Source organism: Halichoeres trimaculatus, unplaced genomic scaffold, assembly GCF_033239565.1.
Source record: "Halichoeres trimaculatus isolate MK-OKI-2021-1 unplaced genomic scaffold, fHalTri1.1 fHalTri1_scaffold_1, whole genome shotgun sequence".
NCBI classification, from domain to species: Eukaryota; Metazoa; Chordata; class Actinopteri; order Labriformes; family Labridae; genus Halichoeres; species Halichoeres trimaculatus.
This window is the reverse complement of record NW_027437179.1, coordinates 20,745,877-20,767,185: the sequence shown is the minus strand read 5'-3', so window position 1 is coordinate 20,767,185 and position 21,309 is coordinate 20,745,877. Positions and strand designations below refer to the sequence as shown.

General features: G+C 41.3%; 1 protein-coding gene across 1 annotated transcript in view; it reads right to left on the bottom strand.

The window, feature by feature from the left end:
* quob (quattro b) overlaps positions 1-21,016 on the bottom strand; it is a 31,820-nt gene extending 10,804 nt beyond the window's left edge. Inside the window, exons 1-8 of the mRNA XM_074676080.1 lie at positions 20,708-21,016; positions 6,762-6,959; positions 3,871-5,389; positions 2,555-2,758; positions 1,670-1,793; positions 748-841; positions 356-442; positions 133-249 (exon numbers count right to left, since the gene is read on the bottom strand). Coding sequence (XP_074532181.1) covers positions 133-249; positions 356-442; positions 748-841; positions 1,670-1,793; positions 2,555-2,758; positions 3,871-5,389; positions 6,762-6,959; positions 20,708-20,710 — 2,346 coding nt within the window. The 5' untranslated portion in view covers positions 20,711-21,016. The remainder of the gene's footprint in view (positions 1-132; positions 250-355; positions 443-747; positions 842-1,669; positions 1,794-2,554; positions 2,759-3,870; positions 5,390-6,761; positions 6,960-20,707) is intronic.
* Positions 21,017-21,309: the final 293 nt, after the last annotated feature.

Genomic DNA, 21,309 nt, shown 5'->3' with positions numbered 1-21,309 from the left:
ACAGATGATGAATGTTTGATCCGGGTGTGTAAAGCAGCACTTGTGGGGAAACTCCACAGTTAAGCAATGTGAGGGTGGGCTGTGAAATCACAGCTGCAGCAGTGATGTAAACACAGATCGAAAATGTATTACCTGGTGGAACTGAAGCCAGTCTGTGTGACTGTAAGTGAAGGTCCCGCCCAGGTCAGAAGTCAGCTGGCAAGCTTCCACTGTCTTGTTGAGGGCTTTCATTGAAGTGACTGTGTCCATCTGACAGGCAGAAAGCGAGATAACTTCAGGCAAATAAAAAAATAACTATTGTTGTTTTTAAGTGGAGTGAATAAGATTTACGTTTTTGCTTCTTGTTTTTTCTGACCTGTAACCCTGGCTGTTTTTCAGGGCGAGGACACGTGTCTTTATCCACCAGCATCACAATACTGTGGACAGCATGTAGAGCCTGTTCCTGTAGAAGGTTAGAGGAGACGAAGAAGACAAAAAAGGACAGTCTTGTACGTTACAATAAGACCTGTGCAGCAAAATAGATGTTGACTATCCAAAACTGTACCCCTCTACTAAGTATGAAGCTTCTAGTACAATAGGTCTTAGATACAATGTGAGGGTGTTTCACTGAAACCTAATTCCTTGCGTCATCTTCTCTCTGTCTGTGAATCAGATGACATGATGTGTGTCTGTGTATGTGTGTTTCTGGGTGACTGCAGATCCGGTATTGTTACTTCTGATGTGTGCATGCAGGTTTGTTGTGTTAACCTGGGCCCTCAGCAGAGCTTTGAAAAAGTGGAGTGGAGGAGGCTTTTTCCTGGCATTGATGACCAAAGTCATTCCCAATTCTTGAACTTCCCTCCTGCAAAAACAACGAATGTCAGCATGCGTTGAAACATGTTCACCTTGTCACTCTTATTATTCAAAGACTTTCGGGGTTATGAACTTATCCCACGTCTCAGATATGTGTTTATCTTTCTCTCTCTAACGCCCACACACTCTTCTTCACACATCCTATCCCAAGCTTTTATCCCTTCACACACTCCTCTTAATGGGCTTTTCTTGGGTTACTGCTAATTCTAGTGAGACGCTACATACCAGACAGCTGGCAGCCAGCCTGGCTACAGTCTGTTGTGGTATGGCTCTTAAGTGGGGACAAAGGGAGGCCAAAGTATCTGGTGAAATTACTTCTGGAACCTTAAAGACCCCATTAAATCAAGTACAAACAAATAACAACCGTTAAAGTGTCTAAAGTAGATCTTTGAAGGCACAGGGTCAGCACAGGTCGGTGTTTCTGCCAGCTGATCCGAGAGTGCAACGTATTATGCATAAACAAACTTTATTTTATTTTTAGGGGATTTATTGTTTTATTTGAAATGGTTCTTATTGTGTAAGGTTCCTCTGAGAAAACCTATAGTTTAAGATATAGTAATGCATGGATCACATCACTCCTTTGGGGCACAGAAATTAAAATAGTGCACTGCTGCCCTCTTGTGGTCAAGCCGCAAATTGCTAACCAGTTCACACAGGAGCTGCACAGTGAGCCTGAACTAACAGCTCTTCTCTACCAGGATATTTATTGGACAAGGATCTTTTTTTCTCCCTCTAGAGACTTACACCAACCAAAAAGGCCATCTTAATTACAGATATTTGAAACAGAGGTATCTTGTTGTGATTATTGTGTCAGTACCTTGGTATGGAGTGTAAGTAGAGCAGTAATTCACAGAGACCCTGGGCGGACACAAGAGGGGAATTCCACTCCTGTCTGCCAGCGTGGACCTCCACCACTGCCCTGCCTGTCCTGTCTCTGCTGCCTGAGAGGTTACATGACAGAGGAAGTCTTAGTGACAGATAATCAAATAGAAAATTCACATTTAAAAAAAAAAATGTAGGTTTTCCAGGTGAGCACTAACTGTGATTTAAATGAAAAGTTTGCAGAGTGTCCACTTTTAATTACTGTTAGTTTTCAACCAGCTAAGCAAGACAAAAAGGAAAAAAAAACTACGACTTAAGGGTGACAAGAGGATGGAAATGACTTGTATGATAATGTTTCTTAAAAGTAATCCTCCATTGGTTGATAAAACCTGAATTCATAAAAACACCATTTCATACAAAAAGATAAAGATGGTGATCAATGGGCTGTGTTAAGTTAATTAGAAGCTTCAGAGACATCAGAGAAAATTCCTCAAAGTAGACGAAAAATGAGGACTGTGCATGAGGTGGTCCTTGAACTGCACCGCTCTGACTGCAAAAGTAAAAAGACCCTGGGTGCTGACACAGTTGATTGATACCTGACTGACCCTTATGTTCATCAGAGCTGGTGAGCAGTCAACAGTCTTGCAGACAGTCTTGTGGCCAAATTCCTTTGGCTTCCTTTCTTTTTTTTTCTTTTTTTCAGTGTGGACTTTGACGCACTGCAATATGATCATTAAGCGGCAATATAAACAGGATGCAATCTGAGAAACGCTAGTAATTTATGCCTGAATGTGTGATGCTCCCTGGGCTGCAGTAAAAGGTTTCAAAACAACCAGTCCGCATTTTTAGGGTTGAGCTCAGGTTATAATATATCAAGTACCTGGTAAGCAAATAATGCCCAGCTCAAGCAGACCACTGATGTGGCTGAAACTTGATTCCTCTGTTTGTGGGGAGTGCAGCATGTCAGAACTCGAAACCTGATGTGGACCTTGTGGAGAAGATAGCTTTTCTGTCCTTGAGTTAAGAAGTTGTGGGTCTGATCCATGTGTGGTGGAAGGAGTTTCATTCCTACTCATCTGTAGGTCTGTGAGACAGAAACACAAACACAGTCGTTTCAATGAAAAACACAGCAAGTGTCAAACATACACATGTGAAAGAAAAAGCACTGCATGAGAAGATGTAACAAATAAAAACAAAATTTTCAATTGCTGAGGAAGAGGGGGGAGTCATTTTAGCCTCACTTCTGTACCGGAATAATGAAGTTGAAACATACTGTCTATCTTTATACACACTCACTTGTATCAAAGGTCATCAAAGGTTAGTAAGCATGTGACCTGTTTCTTGTTTTGTCACCTATCAGACTGCAGCTTTAGGACACTGCTCATCATTAGGTTTTCTGTCAGCATATTTTGTTTCTGTTCAGTAACTTTTACCTCCTGAGACCAACAGGCAGAGAGCTGGTCTGCACCTATCACTCCTTACAGTTGTCTTTAACCTGGATGCAGCGATACATCTGTGTTCAGACAACCTCTTCTGGACATAAAACACTGCAGTGGCCCTGCAATGAAGCCTGGCTTTGATTTCAGACACCCTAATTGGCCTCTCCTTAGAGCTAACAAAGCCATGTCTGTGCTTTCCCTCCTCTCTACTCCAATAGCTCATGACAAGCATGTCTCCAGACGAGAGCTTCACATGTCCCTCCCAGGGCATGAGGGTGCATGCCAGAGAGTGCAGGGGACTCAGAAGCCTTTTTGCATATCACTATGTCTCTCTATATTAGACGAATGTTCTGCTTATTCTTCTTTTTCTAATAGGGTTCAGGCCCTTCCTTTCTTTGAGGTGCAGCCTGCTATTTCCTGTGAGGGACTTGGACAGCAGTGGGAGAATCCCTTGAGGAAGACCATACCCAGGCTTGGACTGTGAACCTTGAACCCTCTTTCTAAGGAGCCTTTATGAACTGAGACTCTCAGTGGGGCACATTCCCTCCAGCACGCGAGGTCATGGTCGAGTTTCAATCAGTCTGTCAGACGTGAATGTTTAGTGGCCCTTGAAGAACTGAGCAACAGATCATGATGAATGGCTATATACACAGGAAAAACAATACACTGTGTGTGGGTGGGTGTTGAAGAGAAGAAAAGAAAGAAGAGCGTTTTATCTGAATTTGTAGATCAGCTGTAACTCGCCTGCTTTGCTTACCTTTTTTAGGTGACTTCCTTCTCTCCAGCTTCTGGGTCACCTGATCAAACATGTCTGCTTTCTTAGATTGCATTATGCTGCTGATTGTTTCAGGGCAGATGTCACTGTGGCTCCTATTGTTGAGCTTGTAGAGAGGTGGATTCCCTTTGGAGGTTTCAGATACTGTGGACAGGGACCTGACCTTTACTTTGTGTTTCCCCGATGGCTTCACTACCTCTGCACTTTGATGTGGTTTAATGTCACCATGACAGTTCTCAAGGCTCTCCTCTGATCCTGAACACACAGCGGCATTGTGTCCAGACTGGTGGGAAATAAGTTTCATCTGAACCTTCTGACTGTAGCTCAAACCAGGGGTTGATTTTAAGACCATGGGTGGTTCCTTCATAAGGTTTTTGGGCTCAAAATTTGTGGGGTCTTTGGATACAAACTTTTCTGTGATTGTCTCATCACTGTGTCTGTTCTGGCAGAGCTCATTACTCATCCTTGGCTTATTACAGTGGTTACAAATGTTTCCAAATTCCGGTTTTTGCACATCAATTGCACCTCTGGATTTGAACTCTGTCTCCTCACAAAAGCCTGACTCCTCCAGGGCAGCCAGGAGGTCTACACTTCCTTTCTCAAAAGCGACAGGGTTTCTCAGCGCTGCCATGTACGAGTCTCTGAACCGGCACTTCAAGTCCTCATCAGTGTGATCCTGTCCCAGCTTTCCCTGGCTGCATGGTGTACATGGCTCCTCCACAAACTGCAATGTGCGTCCACAAGGATTCCCAGGTGGTACAGGTGGGGGAGGTCTGACTGGTTTGAACAAGACTGAACCGGGTTGATCAGGCAGTTCTGTCTCTTTGACAACATCCACCAGGTCTACATAATCACCCTCAATCTCTCGATAACTGGGCCTGTCCCAGGTGTTTGGGGAAACCCAACCAACAGGTTTGATCAAAGGTCTGGAGCATGACTTGGGAAGTCGTCTTGCATGGTCCATTTTGATGAGTTTGGACGAAGAGTCTGAAAGCCTCAGAGAAGCGGACATCCTGTCTTTTGAAGGGAGAAAGATGGCTTCCACTGGAAGAGTAGAGGAGTTAAAATGAGAGGGCACTGAAGTCTGTTGTGAATTTGGTAGAGCTTCCTGGTAAGAATGCATCAATTTTGGCTTATCTAAGAATTCTGGGATAGCGATTTGAGCCCAGGGTAACTTGATGACTCCCTGATCTGTGCAAAGTAAGCAGCGTGACAGAGGAGTCCCATGGCGTCCCTCATTGATGTCCTGCAGCCATTCTTCTGTGAAGATGCAAGGGTAGGAAGTCTCAGGGATGGGGGTCTCTTCTATCTCTCTACAGCCTTCCTCAAAAAGACTTTTGAGGACAATGCGGGCTGCTTGGTCTCCAAATGGTTCCACTTGTAGATAGAAGTCTCCAGGCCGCAGCAGCAAAGGGTTCACAGGGGCCAGCTGGATGACAGTTTTGTCGTGGAGACACAGAGGCCAGCCTTCATATCGGAAAACAACGTCTGAGTACCCAGCCTGAAATCAATAAGAACATTAACAAAGTGTCATTTTCTGTTTTAATTACATTATCTTTGAATTTTATTTACCAGCTATAAACTGTGTTAGCACAGATAGTGTCCGTCCCAACAACAACAACAAAGTGTTCCCCAAACTAAAATAAGTTTGACACCCCTGATTTTAAAATTATCATCAGATAGGGTTACAGTTCACACCCAGGCAAAAAAAATTGTCATGGGGAAATTTTTTTCTCCTTAGATTCCAAACACATCGTTTTAACTATAAGTATGGCCTGATATCCCTTCAGATTTTCCACAACGTTAAGTGATTTCAGTTGATAAATCAGAAAACAGTGAAGTTGTAAGTGCTGGTGTGCCAAAAATTAGCTTTGTCACTGCTAAAACTGTAATATAACAGTGAATGTACAGACACCTGTCACTTAAATATCTAGTGTGATGACTTCAAGAAAAAGTACAAAAACTTTTTTTTTTTTTTAAATCTGTTTTTCCCTTCTAAATACTGCAATATTTGATAACTAAGTTTTAGACCAAATCAAACATACAAAACTGTAGGAGGACAAAATCTTTAAAAAGAAGATGGCAACAGCATGGCATATGAAAAAAAAATCAGCGAACACCAGAACAGGAAAAACACAATAAATAAATAAATACCACTACTACTGCAAATAATAATAATAATAATAATAATAATAATAATAATACAAGAGGGAAGCAATTTTTGGATTAACCGTAATGCTCTTTGTGAAAGTAAGGACTTTCCAACGACAGTCCTTTCTTTGCTTTTCTATGCATGGAGGGTGTTGCTGTGCCTGTCAGTGAAGTGAGAAAGGAGTCTCGAGAGGGAAATGGGTGGGTTTACTTTTTGATTTGGAACTTGAAGAAGACTGGATCATAGCTTTGCTGCAGATAATGGCAGGGTGTGGTTTTGATGATCTTTAATCATAAGGTATGAATATGTATCCTCTATGGACTTGAGATACATTGATAACTTACACATAATAGAAAATATCTGTGCATCAAGCCTGTGTGTCATAACTTGACAAGCTATGACTCAGGGAGAAAGTATGATTTCCAAATAGTGTTCAGCTCATGCAGTGAGGGAAGTGGGCCAAAGGTATCTTAAGACAAGTGTGCAGACTGGTTTTCAATATCTGACAGTTCTCACCATTACCAGCAATAACTTTTTGTAAATACAAAAAAAGGATTTTATCACAGCCTCCTTTCACAAATTAGTCAAACTTTATGTACATTAACGTTTGTGCACTCAGCTGCTGCCATCCCTGTGCGTAACGGTTATAAAGATTTATTTACGGGCAGCACTCATAAAAAGGTGAACAGGTGCAGATACTCTGACATGAACAGGTACTCACACAGGCTGCCTGTTGGACGCTCTCCAGCAGGTGTTTGGAGGGGATGAGGAAGTCCAGCAGGCACTGTAAAGCATCACCGTGGTAGCGTTCCTCTATGGTGCGAAACAGCTGACTGAGCACAATGGGCGCCGTGGCATCGAAAGGCAGGAAGAGGGCCGAGAGGGCGCTCTGGATGGACGAGTCCAGAGATTCTGGATTCTGTGAGGGCGTGAAAAGATAGTGCGGTGTGTAATTTTTACTGTAAGACAATGCAGAAGCACCAGCTACAAGAAAGAGTAAAGCACAAGAATGCTATATGGGAACTAAAATCTGCAATGTATGGATGAGTAAGGCTGTGTCAAGCTTTAAAAACAAGGACAAAGTAAAAAAAAAAAGACTAAAACTAGTTATATTAATGAAATAAAAACAACAGAAGATAAGTCCTTCAGCTCTTGATGGGGTTCAAACGAGACATTATCTATTTAAACCTGAATACATTTTACTTCTTGTTCTGTATCATTGAAGCTGATTCCCTTCATCTGATGCCCTGATATTACAGCTATTTTGAAGCTCTGAAGACAGTCCAGACCTTTATTGAATGGTTTTTTAATGGCCCTTGTAATTTTAAGGAAATAATTTTAGTTACAGAAATTACACCGTTAAAAAAGGGACCAAACTTCATATTAATTTGAAGGAATCACGCCTCCTGCCTTCAAAGTTTTCCCATCGAAAGACCTATTTTAAAAGTTTTGTTACCTTGATTCTTTTGGTTTAATAATCTATGACTGATGTGTGTTTTATGCAGTATGCTGCTGAGTATTTGACTTCTGCTTCAGATACAGTCAGCCATGGCTTTTATGTGACCAGAGCACAATAAAGGTCATAGTTAGGGGCAGGGCAGAAAAATGAATACTCTGAAAGTGAAATGTAAAACATAAACGACTTGACTTGCTCTACATGATTTCCTTTTATGAAAAAAATATCATATTCTACGAAAAGATAGGACAGATATTTTTGGCCTCCTGGCTTTGGCCGTGTTTTCTGGACCTTTCAAAGAGGCTTTAGTGACAAGAACAAAGATAAAAAGTAACAACTCTGTATCATCAAAGACCGAAACATCTGTAACACATAAAACCTGCTGAAAAACAAACAGGGAAAAAGAAATCTGTGAAAAAAAAACATCTGTGCACTTGATCGTGGACTTTGAGGTAAATCTGAAGCTGTCATGTTTTGGGGATCAAGAGCAGATCTGTGGTTGAGGCTCCTCACAAGCTTTTAAACTTTGTCTTGAGATGATTAAGTCTGTCCTCCGTGAGCCGTGCAACTTGTTTCATGTCTGGCCAGGGAATGCTTCATTTAAACTGTGCATTTGTAGAAGATCAGACTCACTGTCTGACCCTATTTAAAGAGACAAGAAGAAGCACAGCAGACAAAAAGAAAATGAACAGTTACACCATAAGTGGCTATCAAGATGCGTCTGAGTAAGAATTAATAATGAACAAATAAACTTTGTCTGGATCATGTGTTTGGTGCATGTACAGAGGCCTACATTGGATAAGCTTGTAACAATGTTAGCTGCATGATTAAATCTCCCGTCATACTGATGGTAGCCATGCTGCTAACTTTGCTGTCCTGATTGGATAAAAACAGTCATGTTCTGAGCACTATGCCAGTTTAAAGATGCAACATGTTAACATCTTAAGGGCACAAATGGCCTTAGGGTCTAGCTCGTACCCCATGAAGTTTGCCCTGAGCAAGTAGATAGCCTGGGTCTCTCCTTGTTTCCTGCTCCTGTCCTGTCGGATTTAAGGCATGAGAAGGCTGAAATAATAACCTCATAAAATTTTAGCATCTTAGGCCTGGAAATAATTTTATATGTAAGTGCAACAACACCACTTAACAACCAAATAGAGAAAAAAAAAACGCAAGTGAGAGAACATGATTTACAAATAGAGTGAGCCAATGATCAGACAAATGTTTGTTGCTGTGCTTTAAAAGAAATGAGAAAAAACATGGCGTTGAAAGACAAAGAGTTGAAACTTCTTTTGGATGTGAACAGGTCTTCGCAGCTAACCACAGCAGGCGTGCTATTCATAAAACTCCTCCACAGTGGCCTGCTGTGTTAATCCTCCTTTCCCTACAAATGGGGCTGTTTTTAGCCCCCTCCTCATTTAGCTTGATGGTCTAACCAGGACCAGAGACCCACTCTGGAAAAACACAAGTCCAGCAGCTTCAAAGACCTCTCACTGGTTAGCTCTGAGGCTGTGTTGATGTACTGTTTAGCTAACGGATGCTTGTGTTAGCACCTTGGACAGACATGAAAGATTGGGAACAAAGGTCATAACAGCGTTTCATCAATCAAAAACAACACAGCTGACCATTTAAAAGTGAATCACCCAGTTTGGTCCAGTTTGAATCTGGTTTTGTGCTTTGAATATAGATGAATTTGTTCAAATAATGTATCTGGAATGAAGTGAAAAACTAACACCAGACACCAGGAGGTGACATGGACTGTTGGATGTTAATCAATATCAATATTTGAACACGTATGCAGAGTCTTTGTATCTCTTGTAGACGTTGAATGTCTTCACTGGAAAAGAATTCTTCCTTTCTTTCTCTGATTGTGCACATCTGTCACAACAGATTAGGAAATGGAGAGCAGAATACCTCGGAGGCTGGCTCTTGTGTGGTAATGCATCACAGCTGTTTTAGACTGGCTACAGACATTCAACTCTGACTTCTACTGTAACTCTCAGAGCTAACCATAAACAGGAGATCAGATTTTGCACAAAAGGACACTATGAAGTTACTGTACTGTCTTGAAACACTAAAATTCATAGTGTTAGTGATGTTTGAGCAGTCATGCTGTGCTTTTGCAAAACCTGTAGTCAATCTATAACTGCAGATGAACCTTGAAGAAAGACTTAAAGAACATACTGCTTTAACTTTACCCAAACCTCTTTATGTTAATAGTCTGGGAAATGACATTAACCTTTATAACTAGATAAACTTCCCAAAACAAAGGCATTCAAAAGTGTGAGACTTTTCCCTCTGCCCTGACTTAAACCTTCCCTGTGGGAGGTTTGGCCAGTGATATTCATGTGAGTGGAAGCCTCTTGAGATTTTACTAAGCACAACTCAGCTGGACCTGGCTCAAACAGAGCAGTCAGCCAAATGAACAGAGGGTAAGGAGGGTAGCTGCTGGTGTTGTGAGCTCCTCTGGGTTTCATTACCTCTGACAATCTGCCAGATAACGTGCTGAACAAGGCTGAACTGTTGGAGGTTCAGCATTAAGTCTTCTTGGAAAAGAGACAGTGTTCTGAAAAGTACCTGCCCCATAACCACGATCATCACGACAACAAAACAACTGTTATTGTATCAGAATGCTAAATGCTAAACAGTCCATAAAAGATGTAATATTGAAAATTTTACTTTATGACTTTAATACTCAGAATTTTCTGTAAAATAGGTTATGACTACAAATCATAAACAGCAAACATACAAAAACTTAGTTTCTAGAGTTTGTAAATTAAAATTCTCCTATTGTGGGTGTTTCTACGCAGTCTCATTTAGAGAAGATTTTAGTCAAAGGACCTGACTGACTGTACTACAGCTTTTTTCATAAACCGTATTTTCCGCACTACAAAGTGCTTTGGAGTATAGGGCGCACCGTCAATGAATGGCCTATTTGAAAACTGTTTTCAAATTTAGGGCGCACCGCATTATAAGGCGCACAGAATAAGCTACAGTAGTGGCTGGGGTTGTGTTATGCATCCACTAGATAGAGCTGCGCTAAAGCGAATGTCAACAAAACAGTCAGGCTACATCCACACGGAGCCGCACATTTTCCTATCCGACTATTTTCTGTGCCGTTTTCAAAAAAAAGTGCGCTGTAAAGACGAAGCCGTTTCTGCCGTCCACAAAAGCCGTTTTCAGAGATCAGTTCAAATGCCAGACCTTTGGGGGGCGCTGTATTGCTCTAATAATTAACAAGAGAAGAAGCCCGGGCCAGCCTGTGGCCTAATGTTAGCACTTAGCAGAATTCCTCTTTACAGTTCTTACTGCTTACCGCTGTTACTCCGGCGACGCCCCCTAACTATGGTAGGGGTATATATAAGGCGCATGCGATTATAAGGAGCACTGAAGGCTTTTAGGTGCGCCTTGTAGTGCGGAAAATACGGTAATTAAGTTTTCTCAAGGGTCTTAAAAATTCATTCAGACTACACAAATTTATCTGCCCACGTGTGAAAAGCCACTCTTTAATGCAAGTTCTATTTATTAATACATCAACTCACTTATTTTATGGTTACAGGCATGCAAACGCAAAATACACAGCAACTATCTGCTTGTATACACTTTAATTTGACCCTGTTTCCAGCACTGAAACACACTCAGTACACACACACACACACACACAAAAAAAAAAAAATCTCCACTCTCTTGGGAAAGATTCCAGGGTGGAGACTCAGCTTAGCTATATAAAGTAAAGCTGTTTAAATGATTCTCCATTTCCGCACTGCATACCAACTTTAATTGAGTATAATACAAAAATTTGAACTTTCTGTACAACGACATTAAAAATAGGGAGGACAAGACACTGCAGTTCCTTAAATTCCAGCAAAAGCCAATGAACCTCTATTAGAGTCTCTATCAAAATGTCAATTTTAAAGCAATTCAACAAGCATGGTACAAGAAATGATTCGGGTCTCTCTGACTCATTTCTTCCTTTGAGTCAATTATAAGGAGGGGATATTCCATTTGTTACATGAAGGCTAGCAAGCATAGTTAAGAGTAGCGATGATTTCATTGTCTGGTGTGCACATTATAAATGTTTGCCAGGTGGCAAAGCTTTGGCTTCAACTTCACCTCTTTGCCACCTTCTAGATCAGTGGTGAGCTGGTTGGTGTTAGCATTTCCAATAAGGCTACTACCACTGGTGTGCTTCATTAAACCCCTAAGAAGCCAGTGGGAGATGTCACTGTGACTGCGTCCATGTTTTATTCAACCTGTTGACATCATTAACATTTTTATGTGTATGGACATGTCTTTTTTTTGTCAGCATCCCAGCAGTCTAAGATATCCTTAAGGGCAACTCCGGTTTTTTGACACCTGGACCTTATTTTTCTTTTTCTGTTATCTCATTTTTTTGTATCTGTTTTTAAACTTGTTTTTTATACTGCTTTTACCTTGTAAAGCGTCTTTGAGAACTTGAAAAGCGCTCTATAAATAAAATGTAGTATTATTATTATTATTATTTATAGGTTTGTGCATGCTCATATACTCACTCAGACAAACATCGTGCAGCTCGGAGTCCTTCAGAAGTTATTTAGATCCAGCTGATTTTAGCCGCACTTAGCGGGGGCCACGGCAAGGGAGCCTCAGTGCGGGACATAATCTCTGTGAAATCGCTCATTTCGGCTTTATTCTTGCATCCATCGCCAGTGTTATCATAAAGTCAGCTCCTCTTCTGTTGCCATAGGTGAACACTGTCCACAAGCGCACCACCAGTTCGCATTGAGTCGTGGACGTGCTCCTGTTTGTTGTTCTCGAGCCAGCTCTTCGTCTCTCTCCCTCTGCATCCTTCTTTCATGGAGCTTCTCGTCCGTGTACTCAGGCTCAAACCGGTAAGGACAACCGTCAAACTTGAAGTCGTAGTCTGAAGACGGTAGACGAGCTGACTTTATGATAGCACTGGCGATGGATGAAAAAATATAGCCGAAATGAGCGATTTTGCAGAGATTATGTCCCGCGCTGAAGCTCCCTTGCCGTGGCCCCCGCTAAGTGCGGCTAAAATCGGTTGGATCTAAAGCTGCGTTTCCACCAAGCAGTACAGGTTCGTTTAGTACGGTTTGGGACGGTTTGGTACAGTTTTGTCTCATCTCGTTTGCGTTTCCACCGCAAACTGTGCCCTCTCGTGGTGGGCGGCGTGTAAGCTGGATGCCGGAAGCCACAGCAGGTAAACAATAGCGCAACGCCGTAGCAGCTTACCCCGCTATTAAATCCAACAAAGAAGAAAACGCGACACATTAAACAAAGAGCACGGATGGAAGACATCCAGCATTTTGTCCTCTCTGTGATTTTCATGTAGCTCTATGTTACAAAGTGCAATCAAGCTTCGTTTCAGAGAAGTCTGTGTGCCGCCAGGAGAAATGCAGCCGCTGTCGGGGTAAGTGACGATTCTTTTGACCAATCAACGGTCTGCAGTGTGTTGCTCCACCTCCCGAGAGTGGATCGGTTCAGTCTGGCACCCATACAAAAGGGTCCCAAATAAGTGGGACGGCTCGTCTCGGTTTTTAGGGATCCGTCCCGGGATGAGTCAGTGGAAACGCCGCTAAAAGCGCACCGTACCGAGACGAACCGACCTGGACTGCTTGGTGGAAACGTGGCTTAAATAACTTCTGAAAGACTCCGAGCTGCAAGATGTTTGTCTGAGTGAGTATATGAGCATGCACACACCTATAAATAAGGTCCAGGTGTCAAAAAACTGGAGTTACCCTTTAGTGCTGCTGTCCTGAAACGCTTATCTAAAGTGCAGTCTGTGTTTGTAAACGCTCCCTTTTTAAACTCCTCCTAAACAACATATTCAGTTTAATATGAGCACTCAGACATGACCACCAGCCCATACTGATGACTCTATTTCTAAGCATATATCAGTTTTCACTATCTGTTTCCACATGATGACAGTTACTTCCTCATTTTGAGGTGTTGTGTCCAACTGAATTTATAGCAGAGCATTCAATCAAACTTCAATCCTCACTCTTTGTCTTTGCACACAGAAACGTCCAGCTGACGACCACATTCCTCTGCCGCCTCCTCTACACATCCAACACAAGGGGATTCCCTCTGTGGGACTCTGCCTGTGGTTTAACCCCAGAAACATCTCCAGTGTGTGACAAACATCATTGTTTGACCTGAAATGGCATGCCAGGCTGGACAACAGGCATTTGTTATAAAGGCTGACTCCCTCTTTGTCTTGTCTTGCCCCCTGGGAGACTTTGGAGTGTTGAGCATTAGCAGATAATTACAGGTTCCTCTCTTTTGCCTCAAGCTTTGGCCAAAGAAAGCAGGACCAAGATTTTGTCCAGAATATAAACAGGCTGTCAGTGTGTGTAAAGCACGGTGTGTCTGTGTCACCAGCCACAAAAGGCCTAAAGATTTTGACAGATAAAGCTGACCAGGATATCATCATAAAGAGATTAACTAGATGGACAGAGCTCTTGACGGGACATGCCGGATAGATTTGTCTCTCTGCAGGTCAGGGCATTCTTTAAAGTCTCATGAGAAATGGACATGTCTCCACACCTCCAGCTCAAAACCAAAACACCAGCATATGTGACAATTTAGAGAAGAACTGCCTGAAAACCCTGAAAGAAAGCCTGATTGTTGCATGTATGGACCTGTAAAACTGTGTAATACTCACAGATTACACATCAACAATCTCAGAGCTGACACAGGGGGCTGATGGGGTATGACAAGTAATGACACAGTGATACCAGCAATTTAAAAAAAAAGAAGTTTTGTAAAGTTAAAAAAAAAACATAAATAAACTAAATTAATTTAACGTTTTTTAACATTTTTCAAACCAACATGAAAGTAAGAAGATATTGAGTCATCATGGAGGATAAAACCAGAGCAGTATCTCAGTTAATCTCTCCACTTTTTTTCCTCCTTTATCATTCACCGTCTCCTGTTTGGCACTGAGACAGTGTTTCCTTTGTGTTTGATCCACTCTTGTTAAACTCAGCAGCAGGGCTCGTCATTCAGTTAAGCCATCTTCAGTCCATTAAACCAATGAAAAAAAACAACAAGACCAAACCACTGCATCATTCAAAGAGTCGCTACTGCCAGGAGTAAACAAGGTGTGTTCTTGTTAAGCTTTAATCTAAAAGGGTTCCCACATTAATTCATTCACTCATTCATTTAGTCATTCATTAATTAATTCAGTCAGTCAGCCACTGTATAGTTTAAAGGATCTGAATGTAATTCAGTTTCAAGCTTTGGAGCAGAGTCTGAATAAAGTTCTCAGTTAAATCGAAGTTTATTTACACTGTAATGGCTCTGGATAACTTGATTTCCAGTTTCACCAACAAATGATTTCATTTTAAAAAGGTACACATAAAGTTTTGGGGTTAGTCATATATATACATTTATCCCTGAGCTGGGTTTCCGTTATCCGGTAATTACCGGACTTTGACTGGTAAAATCTGCCGAAGTCCAACATATTTCAACTCCACCGGTCAAAATGTCCGGTGAAAAATATTCCCTCTTATCTTTTATGGATAGGCCTGGTCTATGTGGAACAAAACTTTTTTTTATTTTTTTTCAGGGGGTACTAAACTTGTAGCACGGGTTTCATTTACTCCAACAAAGCGCGCAGAACAACAACAATACAACGGGAGACACATGTCGAAACAGGCGAAACTTAAAGACTTTTTTACTAAACAAAACAGTTCAGAGGAGAAAGATGGTGGTGAGGCTGAAATCCCAGAGGCTGCAGCAGATGATGTCTTGCCTCCTGCCGAGAAGAAAAGGAAAAGTCCGTCGTTTCGGACCGAATGGAAGCTTCTGCTGTGCAATATTAATTTTAGTTAACCAATTGAGTCAGTTGATGGCACTCATTTTATTTGATACAGCCTATGCTTATGCTTAAAAGTATAGCTACCCCCCCCTCTCGCGGAAGCTGCGGGGTATACTTTGCAGCATTTAAGCTCAATAAATTCAGACAGGCCTAATATTTGACCGGGAAGTCAAACGCTTGTCCGGTAAATTGAAAACCTGCCGGTCACGTTGTCCGGTGCTATTTTTTTATAGCGGAAACCCTGTCCCTGAGACACAAGAACTTGAAACTAGCCACCAAAACTTCACAGCTCTGACTCAGGGAGAGCTGTGATGTGATTTCACAAGTGGCTCAAAGTTTCATTAATGAACAATGAAGGTAAAATATGAGATTCGACACCTGACTTTAGAGAACAATCGACTGAGTGTGTCTGAACAGGATACAAATCTCCGCTGTTGATAACGGAAACCCTGACTCACAACAGCAAAGACGACTTGTAATAAAAAGTTAGAGTTTAAACCAGTTCTCTGGAACGACGCCTGAGTGCTATGGCTGTTCAAACAGTGGATGTATTCAATAAAGCACGGATTAGCTCCCTTCCTGTCTTGCCAGGTAAGCATATTTTGTAAACAGAACTCCAAGATCAGACAGGTGCACGGGTAAAATAAGAGAGGTTTCCAAACCCTTAATGGGATGATAAGGATTAGAGAAATAGCAGCAGGGTTTGTTGAGGTCATGGATTTGGCTTTGACACACAGTAATATCATAACCTGATATTTGCCTCGGACCTAAGACTTGATTCAGAAGCTGCTCTCATTTCACATGACTGACATGGGTTATACCAGGAAGAAGTCTTAAATGGCTTGAGTTTTTTTTTTTTAACAAGATCAAACCAGTCTTAGAAGTCCAGCTGAAGCAAGAAAAAAAAAGAAAAATATAACGATTACTAACACACCTAAAGGTGTAATCTATTAAGCCCCAGCACAAGGGATTTAAAGTTGGGTTGAATGTGAATACTTTAATAAGGTGTGTACCAAACACTGCCATGTGCTGCTCTTCTTACTGCAACAATTTTTAAAGTTCATCCAGGACATCTTCCACATGAGGAAAATGCAAAACAGACTAAGCTTCACAATAGAAAAAAAGAGAACTACAAGTGACATAAATGTCACATCATGCACTGCCAAACTTGTTTGATTAAAGTCGTTCAGCAAGTCTGAATTCAAACATGTTGAGACTTATCTTACATCTAGAGACCAGTGTTTTTTAGACACAGTCTGGGGAGGAAACAACAGTATTACAGTAGCTATGTTTCTGGAAACAATGCTCACTGTAACAAGAGTCGCAGACTGCCTATAGCTGCACAGACGTTTCCCCTCCAACACTTGGCAGTGGCTCTGTTTTGAAAATACACTGCACAGCCGGTTGAATTTGACCCACTTTTATGAAACAGAGATAATAAACACACTGAAAATATGCCTCACAGCTTTACGACAGTTTTGACAACTTTGACTTGCTGACTGAGGAAAAAAGTGCAATTTACTTAATAAAGCTCTGCAAGGCAGATGTCTGCGATTACATGTATTTTCTTTATAAATCACTTTAGATTAGTGCATACATTTTCTCAGTCTGCTCATGTAGAAAATTGGCAGTGTTACAGCAACAAGCTTGGGCAGGATGTATTAATTTTCGCCCAAAAAAGAACACAGGTGCTAGCATTGTAAAAAATGTGTTGACTTGCTGCAGGCAAAGGAAGAAGCTGCCAATGACTGTCCCATGGCTGTTAGAGGAAGAGAGACACAGATGTGACCCTTTGAAGCCAGGTCAGGACCTGAACATCAGTCAGTCAGTTGAAATCTAGACGTTCTCACATAGCGTGTCAGCAGAGTTTCCTGCTGGTAATAGATTAAAAACTAAGCATGCAAATTAACTTTCACAGTTTGAGTAGTTAAGAATGCACTGTGAAAGCACTGCAGTGACTGATGATACAGAGCAGGTTAACACTTCTGTGCGAAGCTGTCAGTCAGTCCACCAGAAAATAAAAGAAGTAATTGAAAGTGTGATGCTCATCTTATAATTTTCTGATTTGCATTACACCTCATTCACTTAAAATTATGCCTTAAATCAGAGGTCTTCAACAGGGGGTTCATGGCCCCTAGGGGTCTGTAGCGGTACAGCAGGGGGTCCTTGACATTTTTGGTAATCAGGCAAGTTTTTACCATAGACTGTTATAAAACATGGACGTAGTCTCGCCGACGTCACCCGTCTGTTTCTGAAACAGAAAATGAAGCACATAGGCTATAGCGGCCATATTGGTAGTGGCAAGGGCTTCGCCTACAGCGCCGGCTGTCACGTGACCCTCAGCTGTGCCTCTTATTGGGGGAGCTCGCAATCTTAATATCCTCTGAACGGCTGCATAAGAAAAATATTCACCCCCGTACAGTGGGTGCCGGTAGTAAAATTAGCGACTCAGACAGGAGACGTTTTTTGAACCAGGCTGTAATTAGGTTAATTTCTGCTTCGAAAATGGCTTTTTTTTGGGCTTGGTGTGTATGTGACTTCCGCTACTTCCGGAGCCAGCCTCAAGCGAACGCTCCAGAAACAGCAGATTTTAGCACTTCCACATTGTCTCATATTCTTAGACCGGAGGTTGCCGCTTGGTTTTTACATTTTCAAATATTTGTTCCCAAATATTTGTATTCATGCCAATGTCTTTGAACACACATTAATGAATGCAGACCGAAAATGTTATTGGTATGTCAGAAGCAACATAGCAGCTCCCGCAAACTCCACACTGGTTCAATTTGTATGTTTTAAATGGCCGTGGCAAAGTCACCTCACTCACTGTACCTTGCAAATATTTTGAATGAAAATATAAAATATATAAACCTGAATATCTGGATAGCTTAGTATTGAGTGCACAGCAACAAGGTATGTTTTGAATAGTAATAAGACGGTTAAGATATGAGACAAATCCAATAAATATATATACATATATACACACTTAAGTGGTACAGGGGTTTGTGCTTCATATCTCTACCAGTAAGGGGGTCCTTGGTCTGCAAACCCCTTCCTTGAATAAAAGGTTCCTTTTTGAGCTCTTTATCAGTTTTTTTTTAATCTTCTTTGCTTTTCGGTCTTTTAACTCACAGCTTGGGATGGGTACCAAATTAGGTACTTTTAAAGGTACCAACCGAATTCTGTTAAAACTACCCGGTACCGATTCATGTAAAATCAAAATGTACCATGTTTAGGTACCTAAATGCATCTTTGTGACTGTGAGGAAGTGGAAGTGTAGGTGATTTTCCAAGCTGGACATTAACACAGCATTGCAAGGTTACATATTGAGGAATAAAAACGTTAAATGTAAAAAAATATTTATTTTATTTTTAAAACAAATTGATATTTGTACCATATTAACACTTAAAAAGTACTGAAAATTGGTACCTGGATTACCCATCCCTACTCACAGCTTTCATTGAGCATTATTTTACTCTATGTGGCTGAAGAAAAGGCCATGGCATGCTACATACTCTGAAGCTAACACAGTGTGCTACTAGCTGGTGAATTCCAGGAGTGCACTTAGTGGCTAATAAACCAAATATATCTACCACTGAGTCATTAAGAGTAGACAAAAAGATAAAAAGATGGTCAGGCAGGCCAAACAGAGCAACAAAAAATGCTAATGTTTTTAACTGTATCCTTATAGTTGAAATGTGTTGTTGTTCTTCCCACATGTAGCTCCAAAACCAATAACTCCTTCTGTAGATGAATTAAAAAAATGCTCCAAATGCTTGTTTTGCCTCATAAAAGCTAACTTTACCATTGTCTGTCCGTTCTTCTTGAACAAACCTGGTAATTACTGTTTTTACAGTTTCTGATGAATCACAGGGGAGGAAAACAGAAGACCACATCCAAAACCCAACCATAACTCTTGTGCACACTCTGATGATTTACATCGCCTTTGAATAAACTTTGAATACTGCAACAGACACAAACACTATAAAATATACAAGCACTGCGTCTGCTTGCCATGTTTACTGTACAGCAAATAAAAGCAGCTGCTCCTGTGAGGCCTTAAGAGGAAAGCTCTTGACCTTGCATGTGAATGAATGACTTTGTGTTGTACTTGTCACACAGTAACTAAATGCAAACACTTTGAACACCGGCAACTAAAGGCTCTGGGGTTTGTATAATCTGGGGTGTTTACTCAAGATCGACACACATGGTCCCACACGGAGCAGTAATCTAATAATTCAGACTCTGCAGGCTCCTGACTGGAAGTTGGAGGGTGGTCAGGGAAAACAACATCAGTCTTGTAATAAGTTAAACAAACATCTGGGGCTGTAAAGCTGGTCAAACAAATGCTGCGAGGGGGGGGACAAAGTACAGTGGTGGCCATGTCTGGACTTCTTTAAACATCCTTCCTGCTGTCTGTAAATTATTCGTACATGCCTGGGAAGATGTTAAGGGTCTAGCTGCTCTCCATATAAAGACCAGGGATGCACACTGCAAACAAAATATAGAATACCCTCTGGAGACTGTATACATCCTTTAAAGTCTAGAAATGAGTGGCAAAATGTAAAAACAATTTTTTTTATCACAAGTTTCTGAGTAGATGTTTCTTGTGTACTTTCATATCACTCTTATCTGTATTCATTTAAAAATAGAGGAATAAGTAAGTATTTAAAGAAAGACAACCTTACATTTAACAGCTGTGAAAGTTTAGCCCGACATATAGCTCAAGAAATACAATAAATAAGTTTCTGTCACAAGCAGGATTAGCCTGGTCGTCTCTCATACTAACAAGCTCTATAGTGAAAGCCTTTTTAAGAGCCAAACGCTGAAGTGCAGAATTCCTTTATGCACACTTGCAAAATTGTCAAATAACTGACATCAAAACTGTGTGTGCACTCAAAAGTATTTGTGCAATCTGCATCAGTAAAGGCAGAATGAAAAACTTAAAAAGATGCAAAACAAAAGCGAACATGCCTTTCACTGTCTCCCTCTTTGTCAGTGCAAACACTTAAAGCTCAAGATCCTGCAGGCTCTTCATATGAAACAATCCTCCAACTGTGCTCAGGATAACACAAAGCTTTGAGGAGTGCAGTAACGTTAGCTATGATCTGCATTTGTATGTCACAAAAATAAAGTGTACAACAAAGGATCTTGCAGAGGAAAAATGTAGCTGAAAAGACTGGAATACTTTTCATTTCATAGCAATCAGGCTTGTGAAACTTTAGTCACACATGCCTGGCGAAACTACTGGGACAAAACAAAATACCTTCTCCAAACCTCAAGTCTGAGGCTCAACTCTCTGTTACTGGGTCAGTGGAGCACTAGATCTCTGAAACCGAAAAGTAACAACTGACAAAGACAACACAGGTGAAAAAGTTTGACTTTACTTTACCATCTTTGCTGGAGTTTCTCCTCAATCACTCAAAACGTTTCATTTTTGCTCCTGATTATCCTCTCCAGACAGCCTCCCCAGGCTCCGTACTGAGAGACTTGCCATGTTTAGTGCATCAACAACAAGAGTCAACTGAAGTATATCCACATGACAGTCAGTTGTTGTGATTGCAAAGTAAGTGCAGACACTCCCATTCTTGGTAGACTTTCCACAAGTTTCAGTGTGCAGCGCAGAAAGCAACAAAATAGTCAGACTGCCTGTTGATCCTCAAGCTCTTCTTTCACTTCTCTTTTTGTGTCTCCGGCAGCTTGGAAGTGTTTAGGAGAGAGAGAGAGTATGGGAGGGAGGGAGGGAGGGAGGGAGAGAGTGTCTGAGAGGGGGAGGAGAAAAGCTTTCTTTTTTCAGGGGAAATCCCCCTCGAGGCTTTTCAGCATTTTCTGCTCTCTCTGAAACACACTCAGGCTTTATCACAAACCCACACACACCCACAGACACAATATGGAAGTACAAAAGCATGCCAGTCTGCACAGAAACACTGAATGAGTTTGTTACAAGAAGTAATGTAAGACTTTCAGGGTTCCCACATCCCGCTTTATCATGCA